We start from the raw sequence: 15,675 nt of genomic DNA on the forward strand, positions 1-15,675 counted from the left end.
CACCCCCCTGGCTGGCTTCAATCCGTTGTCCCGCTTACGGAATGAACTCTTTTCATTTCTTGAAAAGAGTACTTCACTTGACTTCTTCAAAAACGTAGAAAAAGATACCTCTACAATTCTTCTTTATTGGATTATAGACTAAGGGACAGCGCATTATGTCTTCTGGAAAACGCGCTATATAAAACCTATCATTGTTATTACTATCAGTATTATTAGTAGTATTATAAACATTTTTAATAATATAAATAATATTGTTATTATTAATATCATCATCATCATCATCTTTATAATTAATATTTTTATCATTATCATTGAAGCCTCTTACGTGCCGTTCGGGCTTGATAGGAGAAGAACATTCTGATAGAAGCAGCATTTTTTTTTTTTTTTTTTTTTTTTTTGGGGGGGGGGGGTCAAACTAGCTTTCAAATATATCTTAAATACGACTAATCAATTATATCTGCTAAATGATTATACTGGGTAGAATAATAGACCTAAATCATATTAGGATAAGTCAAATAATATTTTCATAAGCCTATTCTTTTCGACATGCATCGACAGAACCAAAATTGCTTTTCAATATCTTTAATTTGTTGGTTTACACACAAAACATTACCGCGTTTACTATGTTTCAAATTCAACTGTATTGACATAAGGCCTATTAGCATTTAACTACTGTCATTATACTTTATACATGAACATTTGTTTTAAATAGGAAGCACCTCACCCTTTCCGCCTCTTCATATTATGTTTTTCATCGTTTGTAAATGTAATTTATTGCTAGTGGATAAAGAAAGTTCGGAGATGACATTCAAACTACAAACAGATGTTCTATTTCTTGTTATCGTATATGGCTGATCTTCAACGAAACGGAGTGAAGTCTTTTGCTAATTCTGTCTGTTGCTACGGTAGGCAGCCAGTGAAAACGAATTCGTTTAATAAAAATATGGAAATGCAAGCATAACTTTCAACAAACAGAACTTTGTCATTCCTTGGTCGTTTTTATTTGACTGAGATGTCATATGAAAGGGCAGAAACTTAACTGTTTTTAAAATGTGATTTTCTCTCTGAAATTCAGATACCGTCCGCCAAATGATTTTTGATTCCCTTTCTTCAAATTGATTTTAAAGACTAATGCGTGAAATATGCATCATATGATTTGCATCAAATGAAGGAATATGATCATAGCTTTACAAATATGTGTCATTTATTAATTATAATTGTGGTTAAGTAATGATAAAACATCGATAAATATCGGTTTCGTTTTTTCTGGGACGCACTGTATACTGTTTTATGTATAGACTTATATTGACTTTAATCAACAACAAAAAATTGGTTGTGTTTTTTCCAGATTTTTACAGCATAGTTTATTGTATTTCTCTTATTCAAGTATACTTTTTAAACAAATGAAGGTTAATATAGTGCACATCGTTGCGTATAGATAATAATGTGTATTTTTGTTACTTACCATTACTTGTAGCAACTGTGTAAAACAATACAAGCATGAGTCCAGAAAAGGAATTCCTCCAACTTAGTAAGGACGCCATAATATGTAGGTTAACACACCAATAAACAGGTAAAATAAGTTTGTCAGTGATTATTCGAGCCTTCTGCTCTATACACCATTCCAATCCATAATAAATTCTCTGTAATGGAGTGCGTTCAATACTAAAACCACGCCAGAAAGGCCTCTAAATTAAGTTGCAGGCTCCAAAATGAATCTTCTAAACAATCCAAGCGCACCTCTGTAACATGTAGCAATACCATTCTATTTGCAACTGTTTGGTTCGATAAGGTACAAGTTCTGCCGTTATTAATTTTGTTTGGTAATTGACAGTGTTTCAGGTGAAGCTTACGGTTCTACGTTTGGCCATTTGGTGAATCCTAAATGAGGACTGTATGCTATAGGCCTCTCTCTTTTTATGTAAAAAAACTCCAATCATGATATGAAGATGCAATATAAGGTCAACATCGCGATTCCCTTAATCCAGCTGGTCTGGCGAAGATCAGGACCTTGAAAACACTAAAGACATATAGTTGAGCCAACCTCGTCCATAGATGAACAGAAAGGACTGATTGAAATAATCAATCTAGAAACAATCAGCGAGGCAACATGAAATAGTCCAGGTCATATTCAGGAGTAGTGTTTCCTTCTCCACAAAAATTTAGTCTTACATTTAATTTGTCATGGATATAAAATGGGTTTTCCCATATGAAATTATCCAACAAGAAGAAAGTTTCGGCCGAGCTTAATTTTGAACCACTGGTGATTTTGTATTATTGCTCTCCTAGTGAATTTAAGTCAGGTTTAGGCCTTAGCTGGACGTCCTAGACAGAAGGAAAACGTTCTGCAAACTACTTCAATTATCGGCAATAGCCCCGGCAATAGTCCTTGTCAAGACTCGAGAACACATTATTTCCTCCTTGTCTCACAATTTAAATTCAGATGCGTTCTGATATCCTGGTGTTGGAAATCCGTCTATCTTGAAAATCGTTTAATTAAAAAGCGTATTTATAACGACCTGGTCATTACTCAGATGCGATTCAAGCTACGTCATATATCGAGCCAGCTATGTATGGAACAACCAGCAGCGTGCTCCGCCAGATTGTGTCTGATCCCCGCTTTGCAGCTAGAAGATTTGCCTCATCCAAAGGGGAAAATACCACTACGTTTCCGGATATCAAGGCGGAACCTTAATACAGAAACTAGATGTTTATATTGAAAATATTTGTTCTCCTTATCATAATTAAGCATTTGAAAGAAACGCACGAAATGATTACATTGGTTACTTATTTACCTTCTACTCTTTTTTCATGCCTTTTAAAATTGTTGTCTTGGCGTTGGTATATTTAGATATAATAATAATAAAAATAATACATATGATTTATAAGGCGCCAAATCCACTTGACAGTCAAATGCTCAAGGCCCACATAATGTGTGGGCGCATGTGGGCCGGTATATAGGGAGTGTCGTGGTCGAGTGGTTAAAGGCGCTTGACTGGAGATGCGAAGGTCGAGGGTTCGAATCCTGACACGGCACTAATATCCTTTGGCAAGATATTAACCTGCACTTGCTACTCTCCACCTAGGTATTAAATGGGAACACAGTAGGATGCGGCCGTCATTGTTGGTCAAACAATTTTTGAGCGTCATATAACGCCTGGCTTGAATGCTTCCCGGGGAGTGGAGAATGTGCACACATTGTGTGCGGGCAAGCACTGAATCAAATGACCGGGGTAATAGTATATTTGTAAAGCGCTTAGAGACGTTTGTATTAATCGCTATATAAAAGCTAAATATTATTATATGTGGGCTCTGTGTGAGAGAGCGTGTGCGGGTTGGTGCGTATTGTGTAGGGGTGTGTGTGCGTTGATGGTTAATGGTTGTGTGTTCGTGTGTGTGTGTGTGTGTGTGTTAGTGCGTATGTGTATGTTTTTGTGTTTGTGAGGAAGAGAGTAAGTGGAAGAGAGAAAGAGGGGGGGGGTGCGTACAAATATCAAGAAGAAAAACAGCAGAGTCGAGGCGAGGATGAGAGTGACGAGAGAGAGAGAGAGAGTCTGAGAGAGAGGGGGGTATATATTGCGATGAGAGGGTGTATTTGAGAGAGGGTGAGAGAGTGGGAGGCAGAAAGGAGGGACAAGATGCATACAAATGAGCAAGACAAAACCCAGGAGAGTCGAGCAGAGGCAAGAAAAAGAGTGACGTTATAGAGAAAGAGAGAGAGGGAGGGAGAGAAAAGGGGAAGGGGAGAGAATAGACCAATATAAAGACAGAGCGAGAGACAGGGAGACAGACAGAGAGACATAGAGAAAGAGAGATGGGGTGGAGGATGAGTAGGGAGAAAAGGAGGAGCAAGGGTCAATCATAGACAGAAGAAAACAAATAGGGAGTAAAGGTATCTTACAGTTGGTTACGACAAAATCCGGTAGTAAGTTTACTATCCACATATTAGAATGATGGAATCCAAGTAGGGGTCGTTGCCAAAGTGTATCTCAGTAAATATACCAACATGAAAGAACGTGGTTCTCAATAATGAATTTTAAGATGAGTTCAATAGTAACATTATGTGGGCAAAATTCATAAATTTAGGCAATGTTTATCGAAGGATTGTAAATTACCCATTTAATTATCTTTTTGCTGTTGTCGTTGCCTCTTTTTTTATTTTTTTGTTGTGTTTTGTATTTTTTGAAAGCAAGGGAGAGTTGTATCAAAAGACGTGTTTTGCCACTGATACCCCGTGTCCTTACAATAATAAAATGTTTTGCATTGTCTTACAGTACACAACAATGATAATCATTCCCGTTCGTTCGCCTTAACGAGGCAAAGTGCAAGATGCATGAGAGTACGTCAATTAAAAGTGAGATAACGGAATATGACTTGAGACAAGGACTAGTACGAATATTGATAACATTTCAGCACGGCAGAAACTAGTGATAATATGAGATGTAAACTAGCCGATTAAGGGAGCAAAGGTTACTCATTTGACTTTGAGCTGCGATAGTTGGCAACGCCTTTAGCATAATCTTTCCATATCACAGTGTAAACAAAAAATGCATTCACGCTCATAAAAAGCCATAACAGACAGCTAATTAATTTGATATAGATTAATTTTCGAATTGAATATAATTTTACTCGGCAAAACGACAACACTCTTCTTTATTCAAATAGCAGTAGCCGACAAATATTTGATCAAAACCTGTTAATGTTTTTTAATATAAACATGAGTAAGCATTCACCTCAGAAATACTAATTACAAGCAGCTAGTTATTAGTTTTTGTATCCTCTTTGAAACGGATCATTATCGGAGCACACTCGGCAAATTGACAACACTATTTACTTATGGACTCCTAAAGTGATCTCAGCAATAGATATTTCAACTGAAGCGTTTCTACATGTTTGCAAATGGAGCAATATGAAGGCAATAATTTATAGTGAAATATAAAGTAAGTATTTCATTCATCCTTTTTTTCTTCTTTCTGAGTAGTATGTTTATACTGGGTGCATATTGAACTTGTTGCGTAGATGTTTGACTTGATAAGATAGGTTAAAATCCTTTTTGTAAAACAGATGCATAACAGAATTGTATTTAGTGCCAACATTGACTAATAAACATAAAGGATTAATATCTCCGTCGGCAAATTGTGGTGTTAATGTATTCGAGGTTTTAGGGACCGAATCAATTTTTTTTGTTCTTGTCTTTGTTTCTTCGTTAGACATTGTAATCACTCGCCATTTCGATTTTTCATTTTTTATTTTCTTTCATCTCAGCAATTCAGCCTATAACACGATTGGAATACACACAATAACAACAGTGAGTGTAACTTGATTTAGTTTTAAAACTTGTTATTCTAATAATGCTAAAATCAATTGTTCGTGTTATTTAGAACACTAATACAGTTTATCCTTTTAATGTGTAAATATTTCGTGGTGCTGGCATCCTTGTGAGAGAAAAAGAAAAATTTATCTGAGTCCATATAATATGTTGTATTGTACTTATTAAATGTATAAATTGTTCTGTTTGTCATCGTTCGACCTGCCACAAGACACGATCGTTTTATGTGTGTATCACAAGTTGTTTTATTTAATCTACTTTTGTATCAATTTTATTCATTTACTTATTCATTAATGTATTTGTTTATGTATGTACTTATCTATTCATTCATATTTTTATGTATTTAATTACTTAGCCACATAGGGGATAGAACCCCGTGATAAGCACGAATGTTGTCTTTATTGGGCCCATCAACAATTCATAAAAAATAGTATCTTCTGAAATAAATATCGCAATCAACATACTTAAATATTTTGTATTCTCCCCTTCACCTCCCCTGCCCATCTTGCTGAACATATAGTGGGTAAGTGTTGATAGTCATTTGTTTCTGTCTTCCTCTTTCTTTCTACTTGTTATACTATCCTTAAGTATATTACTTATTAATACAATTTTGTTTAAATTGTGTGACCTTCTTGTTGCCCCTTGACAAATATGCTTCGAGGATATGAAACAAATATGATTAATATGTGACCTTCATCATTTATTTGCGTATACCAACATCTAGGCATAGTTTTTCAGGATTTACACAAGCTGATTGTGTTATCAATGACGATAACTTGTAATGGCGACGTTCTTTAGACCCATAATATATATATATTGTTTAGGGGGTACCTGTAATGCAAAAAAATAATAATGATGGTTTCCGTAAAGATATTTCAGTGATGCCTTTTCTCACATATTTAACTTGGTGACCTACCAGAAATTAGAACATATAGCCTATGGCTATATTCTGTATCCGAGTACATAAAACAGTTTGTGTAACTTAAAGTCTATCTGCACTAGTTTGGCCAGGAGGGATTAGACCTCCCTGCTAGGCACTGACAGGTGGTTTTCTCATCAAATCAGCTCTCAATTAACATAAGAAAAGGGGACCATGGGGGACCAACGGTCACCACTTAGGCATTGTTTGTTATATAGAGGGCGCAATTAGTTAAACGTAGTGCAGTGGGGCTTTAATGTATTTTCTCCTCAGATCTGTGATATAGCCGTTATATAGTAAATCCTTCAGCCTATTACTAATCAACATCTCTTGTTATTTTCTTTCACGATAAACAACATTAAGGAAGTAAGTATTAAACTGTTTTCAATCATGCTAATATACTTTTCAATCATCTTGGCTTCTGCATTTGTATTGTATTGTATTTATCAAACTTCATTAATGTACATCAATAATCTGTTTATAAACATATAAATCAATTTACATGTAACAAATCAATATTCGGTGTATTATCATATATGTCATATCAATCAATTTACAATGCAGTGTATATAGCAAAACAGAAGGAATATTATGTACAGCAGAACAACTTTTTTTTCTTCTTGTAATAATATGACACATACTGCATCAAGTAAATAATATCATGTACCATAGTACATCCGAAGATTTAGATATATGCTTATAGCACGTTCACATTACCCAGCGCATCTCAAAAAAGCCGCTGTGACTATTCAATTTTACTAAAAAAAAAGGACTTTAAAGAGGCATTCAGTACCTGCAATATAAATAAATACATAAGTGTAACGTTACAAATAATGGGAGTTACAATCATAAGGTGAACATGTACTCTACAGTTATCTATATTTGTATATGTATTTCTCATTTGTATTCAAAACCAAATCATGTATGCGCATTTACGAATGTTATACAACATCATTTATAACCATTTTTTCTTCTGTTTGACTTGTGACTTTGATCGTGGACTAATCAATAAAGACGGTAAGATATATTATTTGTATACATGTTATAATAATGGGCATCTTGATACTTCACTGTATAATATATAACTTTAAAATAACGGAGGGCAAGTTCTTAAAAGGGAGTATTGAATTTGTACCACAACTATATTTACGATAAGTAGGTTCGAAGCCTCGAATGATTTGTTTTTCTTCTCAAATACTATCGTCAATCTTTTATATGATTTGAAATGACCCGGTAGATTTGTTTTACCGTGTAGAGTGACCGTCGCAATCTGCCCTGCTGGAGACTCTTTATAAAACCAAACCAATAAATAAAAATCGAATACAATTCAAAGTGATAACACGGAAAAAAATAGCGTTGCAATTTTGTTGTAAATACATGGAAGAAAATTAAATCAAACCTTATTGCCTGAAGTGGAAAGAGGTATTTATTCATTCAATAATATAGGTAAAATCGCTGACACAAAGTTCATGAAAACAAACCATTGATATTTTAAAAAAATCTTTTTGATATGCCTGTTACATTCAAACTTTTCTCAGTAGTCATTTCTTTCATTTGAAATTTTATTTTACTTACATAGACGATCTGTCAATGTTATTATTGGTTTTTTCTAGAGCCGCGTCTTATAAACAAAAATCGCAATTTAATTGCTATTGAAATCAGGCGCAACTATGTTAATACATATCATTAAGGGGTTGACGTTCATAAGGCTAATTGCCCTTTTTGTTAACCCCGCATTACCATACAATTCTGTTTGCTCCTTCCCTTTGTATTTTTGGTGTTATCGATCTTTATCTGTATATCATGTTTGTATGTTTTAATGTTTTTTGAAGAATGAAATAAATCAAATGAAATAAAATGAAATAGGCATAAGACTGCAAACTTGCTATAAATTAGAGAACTTGCGGTTGATCCAAATCAATAGCTAAATTTACCTTGTCATTTTGAACTTAGCTATTTGGAAAGGTGGATGTCTTTTCAAAACGAGTGTGATCATTTATTTTTAAATCTTAATTGAGTTATTAAAGAAATTTAAAAACAAATAATCTTAATTTGAACTCTGAATACATTAAAACAACAATATTTGTTGTCAGACATTCTTAGCTCCGTCATATTTTAAAGAAAATAAGCCTAATCTTTTTCAACGTACAATGTTACTCTAAAAACCTGTATTGTTTATAATTTTGTATTTATACTTTATAAACAAATCTAGTGGAACAACATCTGAGAAAGTCTCCATCTTCAGATGAACCGTATGCTAGGAAAACCATCGGGAGTAAGGGAGGTATCCTGAGGGTCAAAGGTCACGGGGTCACTTTGAACATCCCATCAGGTGCCTTGACAGGTATAATTTAACATTAATGTTGAATATTTGTTATTTTGTTTCTAGATCTATATAACATTTCAAGAAATGTCCGTTAAACTTTGGAAAAGTTAAAAGTTATATTTATTTCATATATTTTGCCTTTTTTGCTGTCGATTGTTTGATTTAATGATTTATTTGTTAATATATTCACGAATGTTTATTCGATTTAAAAAAAAAATATTTATTCATTTATTTATCCATTTTTCAATTTTGTTGTAAATGTTTTTGTATATTTTGTTAATTCTTGTTCAATTACTCGAAACTGCCTCATCCATGGAAATGTAATCGACGTAGGCCTACATAATTATGCAAACATGATGAGAAAGGAGTTCGAGAGATTTAGTCAAGGGCAAATTTTGTAATGAAATAATGTTTGGATTACCTCAATGTAGTACTGGTAACAATCATCAATTAAAGTTATTCAAATCGCCTGATATTTACTTATCGAAGGTCTTTGTGATTCCTGACTGAGAAAGTGGCCTTTTAGTTGAGTTTTTGTTATTAACAATATGTAAAAAGACATTGTTTTACCCTCGCCAAAATTCCCTGCAGGTAACAGAGACATCAAAGTCCAGCTTCTTGGAGAGGAACTTCCGGAAGAATTCACATCAAAAGACGAAGTATCACTATGCCCTAGCGTCAGATGTTTTCCTTCCGGTCTGACCTTTCGAGACCCTGTACAACTCACACTTACCCACTGCGCTGAGCTGACTGAACAAATTCTGTCGGGAGAGGGCGAACTGTTGCTTTACACTCGAGAGGACAGTCAGCGAGGATCCGGAGGTATAGTTCTCTGTAATCTCTGAGGATAAACAACATAATTACACTTGCCCTGAGATGAAAGTGAACAGTGATGAATCAAAAGTTCCTATGTGACGTATCTGAATGAAAGTTTAGGTAACATTAAAGATAAACTTTAGTACTGGTAATGCGATTGCATTGTGAAAGAAAAGGTGTGGAAAGGATCAGAAACAGTTGATCATGTAGCATGTAAGTAATGGTGTGCACTGCAAGGTTCTGGAGTCATCAAAATCATAATAAATTTGACCGAGTCTTGGTAAAGTAACAAGCACTGTACACAGGAAGCTTTATATGGGACAACACACATGGTGTCAGGGCTAGTACTACCTTGATTTCCTTTTCTTTCTATGTTCATTACTCAGCCAGTATACATTTTCTTCCAATATTGTTTGGCACATGACATTTATTTGTAATCTTGAACATTCAATGTAAGTTTCGTTTGATTCTGTGAGAATTTATTTCCTTCTTTTTTTACCAGAACTGGAGTTTATCTTTTAGTCTATTCAACGCATTCTTTGTATTTATCAGGTTATATGATAACGAATATGTTCTAGCTTTATGATGGTAGAATAACAATTTTCAAAAGTATTATGCATCTTGCATTTTAGGCTCCGTATTTCTTACCTTTTTACAGCTTGTTCAGCGACATTAATATTGGTAATGCTATGCCAATGCTTTTTAAAGTAAACATTGATAATTGATTTGTTGATTTCTATATCATATTCTCAAACATACATATTCTTTAAATTTGTATTGATATGATTAATTCGACATTTATATTTTCTTTATGTACATTTGATAATTTTTTCCAAATACGAGACAAGACATTGCTCAGAAAATTTAAGAAATTAAGTTACTTGCTCATAATGCATAATAAGATAAGCATATTATATAAACATGATACAACATAAACACACCAGTACAAAGTTGAGAGTTACTCTAACTTTTAACCAAACCTTAGAACCAATGCCGTTTAGCAACTTGGAGCTAGATTAATCGATTTCAATAACCGTATTCCTTTCTTTACTTTGTTACAGTAATGATCCTTTAGACCATTGCAGTTTTGATTTCTTTTCGTGCTTGGAATGGATAACATGAAATTGAGTTAACAAACTTTTAATAGACATTTTTTTTTTTTGCTGCAGATCAAAACATCACGAGGACAAAACTTGTTCCACCCGGTTGCGAGTTCTTCAGAGACAGGATCAACATCTACGTGAAGCAATTCGCAGACTGCTGGATACGCATCAAATCGAATTTCATTCATGGAAAGAAAGTCGGATGTCTTCCCTTCGTGCCTATTGAGATGCCTAGAACAAGAAGACCCATCGTCCGATGCTCCATCTATGACCTGACGGAAGGCCACAGTGAGGTGAGGAGACAAAAAAATATATAAAATACCCTTCTTTTGTAATATTTTTGTTTTATTCAAAAGAAAAACTTAACACAACATTATGTACAGATTAGGAAGCAGATGAATACATTTATATCGAAGAAAATGTGCATCATACAATAGATCTGCATAGTAGCAACTGATCTACAATGTACTACTAAATATGAATGATTTCTTTTGTAATATTGTGCAACCGACTGCTTAACTAAAATATTCAAATTAATGGATGGTTCTTTCCTGAGGACGGACGGAAAAATGCCAACATGAGTGTTGTAGTTTATTCAAATATTGAATCCAATGACCGGGGTAATAGTTTATTTGTATACAAATATGGTATAGGCTATTAACAAAAAGAATGTATCTTTTCTTTCTTTTGTCTTTATTTATATTGTAATATTGTGCAAGGGACTGCTTGAATGAAATAATCAAATTCACGGATGTTTCTTTCCTGGGGACCTACTAAAGAATGCCCACTTGAATATCTCACAGTAGTTTCTAACCAATAACTTCGTTTATTTGTCATATTTTAGCGTATCCAGAAGGAGGAAACCTTGTATGGGTTCAGAAAGCCCATGACTCAAGAGTGTGAACTGCTGGTTAGGTCAACGGGGACGGACCTACAGATTGTCATCAAAGATAAGAAACGTCGAGAATTCAAGAAGGCAAGTGTATACCAAATTGTTGTTTGTCCGGACAGGTTGGGTGTTCGGGCAGCCCGTTCTAAACAGGGAATACACAGGGGTTATCGTAATATTTTTTTTCAAAGAAATGTCTGGCCCAGTATAAATGACAAATACTGTAACTCCATGAATATCCTTTTTTCCCCCGCCAATTCCTAGACTTAGTTAAGTTTTGATTAAATGGCCGCAACACAACTTAACGCATTTATATGCATGTGTGTGTGTGTGTGTGACGGAAACACAAAAATGGTAATAAACTGTTCTATAAATCTGGAGATATATATACAAACCAAAACTGAACAAGCACAGTTCTGCATATCATTAAAAGCGTCGTTAAATATTTCCTCACAGATATCCAATGTGATTTCAGAAGAGACAGAAGTCGATCAATACAAGGCCATTTATCAAATCTGTAACATTTACACTGCTCTTTCAATTTACCCTGTAAAATAACCAGGATACAAAGGCTAAGCACACTCATCTTTCCTTTTCTTATCATTTTTTCCTTTTTCAGAAGCCAAGTTGAGCCAAATGTTGAGAGACGTACAATGTTTTTCTTTATGATATTATGTGTATTTCTATTGCTATAATACCTTTATAGACAATCAGCCAAGACAATGTTCTACAGTTAGAGAGAAACGCCCTCTTTGTGGAGCTAGACTACAGCCAGAAACCTGAGAACGAATTAAACATGGCCGTTGAACTCTTCCAAGGAGACAAAAACAAGATAGATGTTAACAGGGCGTCTCTTCAGTTCAGAACCGTGATTCAAGGTAAAACCTTTTTGCATGTATTTTTACTAAATTTAAATATTACATTTTTGCTTCATGAATGTTTCAACCAAAGTCTCTTAATTTTGTTTTCATTTTTGATATATTATTCTCTGTTAGCTTTTAAAAAAAATGGTATATTTACAAGTTTATATTGGCAACTATTATTTGTATACAATTCCGATCGTCGATCATGGTGTATAAAGTACCTAGTTCCCGCCATCATGGCCATTGTAGAGATTGTTTTTTAAATGTGTGTTAGTTTTATTATGTGAAAATGAAACTACGCATGAAATAAAATGTAGACGAAACATCCTAATGGCAAGAGTGAAATTCACTTATTTTCTTTCTTTTCTAATCCTTTTAGCTGCAAAAAGAAGAGTAGTGGATAGCGATGATGATGAACCAGAAAGCAAAAGCCAAAAGAAGTAAGTCTACTTTTCCTAAGACTAAGTAACCATAGCCGTTGTTCCGCGTCATTGATACCTGTTCTTTGCTTTACGAAATGTTCGTGGCAATGTAATATGTTTTATATGTTATACCTTATACTATATACTATTCTATATAGTTACGTTGTTTTTTAAGTTTGTAAACAAGTCATTTGTAGAGATTTACTTGTCTTAAGAATTCGACATATTAAACCTTATACACCTAAAAATATCCAACACAGGCCTTACTTTAACCGGTACACCTTCTATTCTTGAGTCACGAAAAACCCAGCAAATTGATGAGGGGAATGAATAATTTAGTTATTAACTGTACATATGTTTACTTTAAGGAAGCGTTTGGCGAGCGTTGAAGACGACATTTTGTTCAAGGTCGCGGACCAGATAGATAACGACGAGGTACTCGAGTCTCTCATGCAGGCTCTGGACATCGGGCAAGTCAGTCGACGACGCTGCCTCGAGACCAATCGCTCCGAGGGGAAGGTCACCGAAAGAGGAACGCGTGAGTTGCTCCTCAAATGGCGGTCAAAGACCAATGCTACGGAACAGCGCTCAGGCTTGGAGAGCGCCCTCACGAAAGCAGAGCTCCATGATCTGCGGACCAAACTCTTTCAAGAAGAGAAAGAGAGTCATTATAGAAACATCTGAAATATGCTGCTAAACAGTGAAATAAGTAGTATAAAATTTAAAAAAAAGTTGGTTCTTGTATAATTATAGCACTCATGTTTGACAGACTTAACACTCCTAACGCTACTGCTACTCGATTAATGATTTCAACTGCTTTAGCATGGCCGCCCTAATGGCGCTTTAGCACTTCCAGGAATAAATTCTTGTCAGGTTCCAATTTATTTCACATGGGTCGTGTTGTTGCATATTTAATTTGTTATCTTACAAATAATACTAAAAATAACATCGGTCATCCATTAAAGACCATATCCTAACTGAAAAATGAAATGGACGAATTATAAATCAACGGAAAGCTTATAAGCATGGGTGTCGATCCTTACGTAATACCTATTCACCAGGGGGGGGGATGAATGAATAGGTCACCCCCCCCCCCCCCTCCTGATGAATAGGTATAAGTTACAGATCGACACCCATGCTTATAAGCCATAGATTATAATAATATAAATTGTATGCAAGTTTACTGTCTGTCAGAGGAGTACCAGCTCTCTGAAACTTCAAAATCTAAAGCTTTGAAAATCGGAAGTTGTTGACCTAAAAACTTGCTGTCGACTAGATGACATCATCCTATGTGCAGTACGCATATTCACAATGACTTTGCATTTAATTAAGCACGGCTCACATCGCCTCAGAAATTTGGTGAACCGATCGGGTCCACACGTTATTTCGTCACTTTAACTTCGGCAAATTTGACCCCTGTTGACCTGTAATTTGGAGGGGTGCGGAAAATGAGGTTTTCATTTGCTTTTGTGCAATAATGAAAGGGTAAATACTTTGCATTCCTTTATATTTGTATTCTACATTCATTCAGTCTTCCGCTTATATCAAGTTGTATTTTTATCGGATAAGGTCTTTAATGATGTATAGTAATAAAACAGATTTTACGCTCATGGAGAGAGAAAAATCTAAATCGTCATCTATTGTGTTATGCATGTTATTGCCAAAATGAAGTAAAGCAAAATATCAACATTCATTTGATTTATGGCTTTTTTTCTATGGATAAATTGCACTATTTCAGTTTAACCAAACACTGGGTCTAGGGATACGTTTAACAAAGATAAATTTAGACCTTAGCTTAAAATTTTGTTTTAATCCTGGTTTAGAAGTTCGAGTTCAAGTTCAAGTTTTATTTATCTTTCTTTCATAACACACTTTACAAAAATGCTAGCCCAGCTATGGCTTTAGATTTTAGTAGAATGCGGGCGTATGTGTTTTAGTGGTGGAGAAGACTTTTTGGTATAACCCAGACGACATAAAGATACAAATAGTGGGGGAAAATATTACAAATTCAAAGGAAAAACAAATAACTTGTACATTCTCAGAAGTAGGCTCTTTAAACATAATTGCATTAAAATATATTTATTTTATTTTGATCCAGTCAACCATCAAATCATCGAACAGTAATATCTATACATTTTCGAAATAATACAAGGCGATGTGGATTTATTTTTGTTCCTCGCTACAAGTCTGTTTTAAATCATTCCAAGTTGCAAATGGAATAACATTCAAATTATATTACATTCACAATCATAATTAAAAGAAATCATTGTTTTTTCCGTTTAGATTGTTCGCTTTACTAGTTTGTGATTGTTCTTATACAAGTTTAAGTTTACATTGGTGTTTTGTTTTTCTTCATTCTTCTTCATTACACATAATCATAGTATCTCATGAGTGCATTTGGACAAGTGTTCTTTCTTGGGTATGTGCTGGCTCTGAAGGGAGCCGTTTTGGTAGGATGGGAGAGTTGGCGTGCAAATCACTTGGACAACAAAACAAAACAGCTCATCGTGAGCGAAATGCGAGTTCATTATTGCATATACGACAAACATTTTATTTCTACCGTAATTGAAAAAAATATAAAATTGCTTTAAAAATTCACTCTTCACTTTAATATTCTTAACAAATCTTTCATTTCTTTCTATCGGAGATAAGTTTGAATTATCGTTACAATCAAAATAAACGGAAAACATTTTCAAATGAATTAAATGCCTGCCTAAACATTTTGTTTGTATGTCTGTTATGATTGTTCATTGAATCATGCAACATTATTTTTCTTACATTTTACCTTAGAAATATAAGGTAAAATATCCTATTTGTCAACATGTAAAACTGTATGGTTTATACAGTGGTGATAGCTAGATTCGTCCTAGATCACTCCAAAAAAAAATGATAACAATAATAGTAAAGTTAATAATAAAGACATTGAACTTGACACTAAATTAATCATCCGACATCCGTTTTGCATAATGTATAAGCCAATGTGATTTTGTTATATATTTTTTTTCTTC

At 34.4% G+C, this 15,675-nt stretch overlaps 2 protein-coding genes across 2 annotated transcripts; both read left to right on the forward strand.

The window, feature by feature from the left end:
- Positions 1 to 4,329: 4,329 nt before the first annotated feature.
- LOC105444600 (netrin receptor UNC5B-like) lies at positions 4,330 to 12,013 on the forward strand. Its single transcript, XM_030993805.1, has 6 exons — positions 4,330 to 4,339; positions 8,461 to 8,592; positions 9,166 to 9,396; positions 10,560 to 10,786; positions 11,338 to 11,469; positions 12,002 to 12,013. Exons 1-6 carry the CDS (start codon positions 4,330 to 4,332, stop codon positions 12,011 to 12,013), a joined length of 744 nt encoding a protein of 247 aa, XP_030849665.1.
- Positions 12,014 to 12,092: 79 nt separating this feature from the next.
- LOC115927101 lies at positions 12,093 to 13,686 on the forward strand. Its single transcript, XM_030992575.1, has 3 exons — positions 12,093 to 12,260; positions 12,625 to 12,685; positions 13,036 to 13,686. Exons 1-3 carry the CDS (start codon positions 12,179 to 12,181, stop codon positions 13,349 to 13,351), a joined length of 459 nt encoding a protein of 152 aa, XP_030848435.1. The 5' UTR covers positions 12,093 to 12,178; the 3' UTR covers positions 13,352 to 13,686.
- The last annotated feature ends 1,989 nt before the right edge of the window (positions 13,687 to 15,675 follow it).

The sequence above is a fragment of the Strongylocentrotus purpuratus genome, unplaced genomic scaffold, assembly GCF_000002235.5.
Source record: "Strongylocentrotus purpuratus isolate Spur 01 unplaced genomic scaffold, Spur_5.0 spur5_scaffold_20, whole genome shotgun sequence".
Taxonomy (NCBI): Eukaryota; Metazoa; Echinodermata; class Echinoidea; order Camarodonta; family Strongylocentrotidae; genus Strongylocentrotus; species Strongylocentrotus purpuratus.

Excerpts from the sequence above, each read along its gene's own strand:
- LOC105444600 (XM_030993805.1), top strand. Across the intron at positions 8,593-9,165 it reads CCCATCAGGTGCCTTGACAG|GTAACAGAGACATCAAAGTC; the intron begins GTATAATTTAAC and ends AATTCCCTGCAG. Across the intron at positions 9,397-10,559 it reads CAGTCAGCGAGGATCCGGAG|ATCAAAACATCACGAGGACA; the intron begins GTATAGTTCTCT and ends TTTTTGCTGCAG.
- LOC115927101 (XM_030992575.1), top strand. The coding sequence starts at position 12,179 with ATGGCCGTTGAACTCTTCCAAGGAGACAAAAACAAGATAGATGTTAAC. Across the intron at positions 12,261-12,624 it reads GTTCAGAACCGTGATTCAAG|CTGCAAAAAGAAGAGTAGTG; the intron begins GTAAAACCTTTT and ends TAATCCTTTTAG. Across the intron at positions 12,686-13,035 it reads GAAAGCAAAAGCCAAAAGAA|GAAGCGTTTGGCGAGCGTTG; the intron begins GTAAGTCTACTT and ends GTTTACTTTAAG.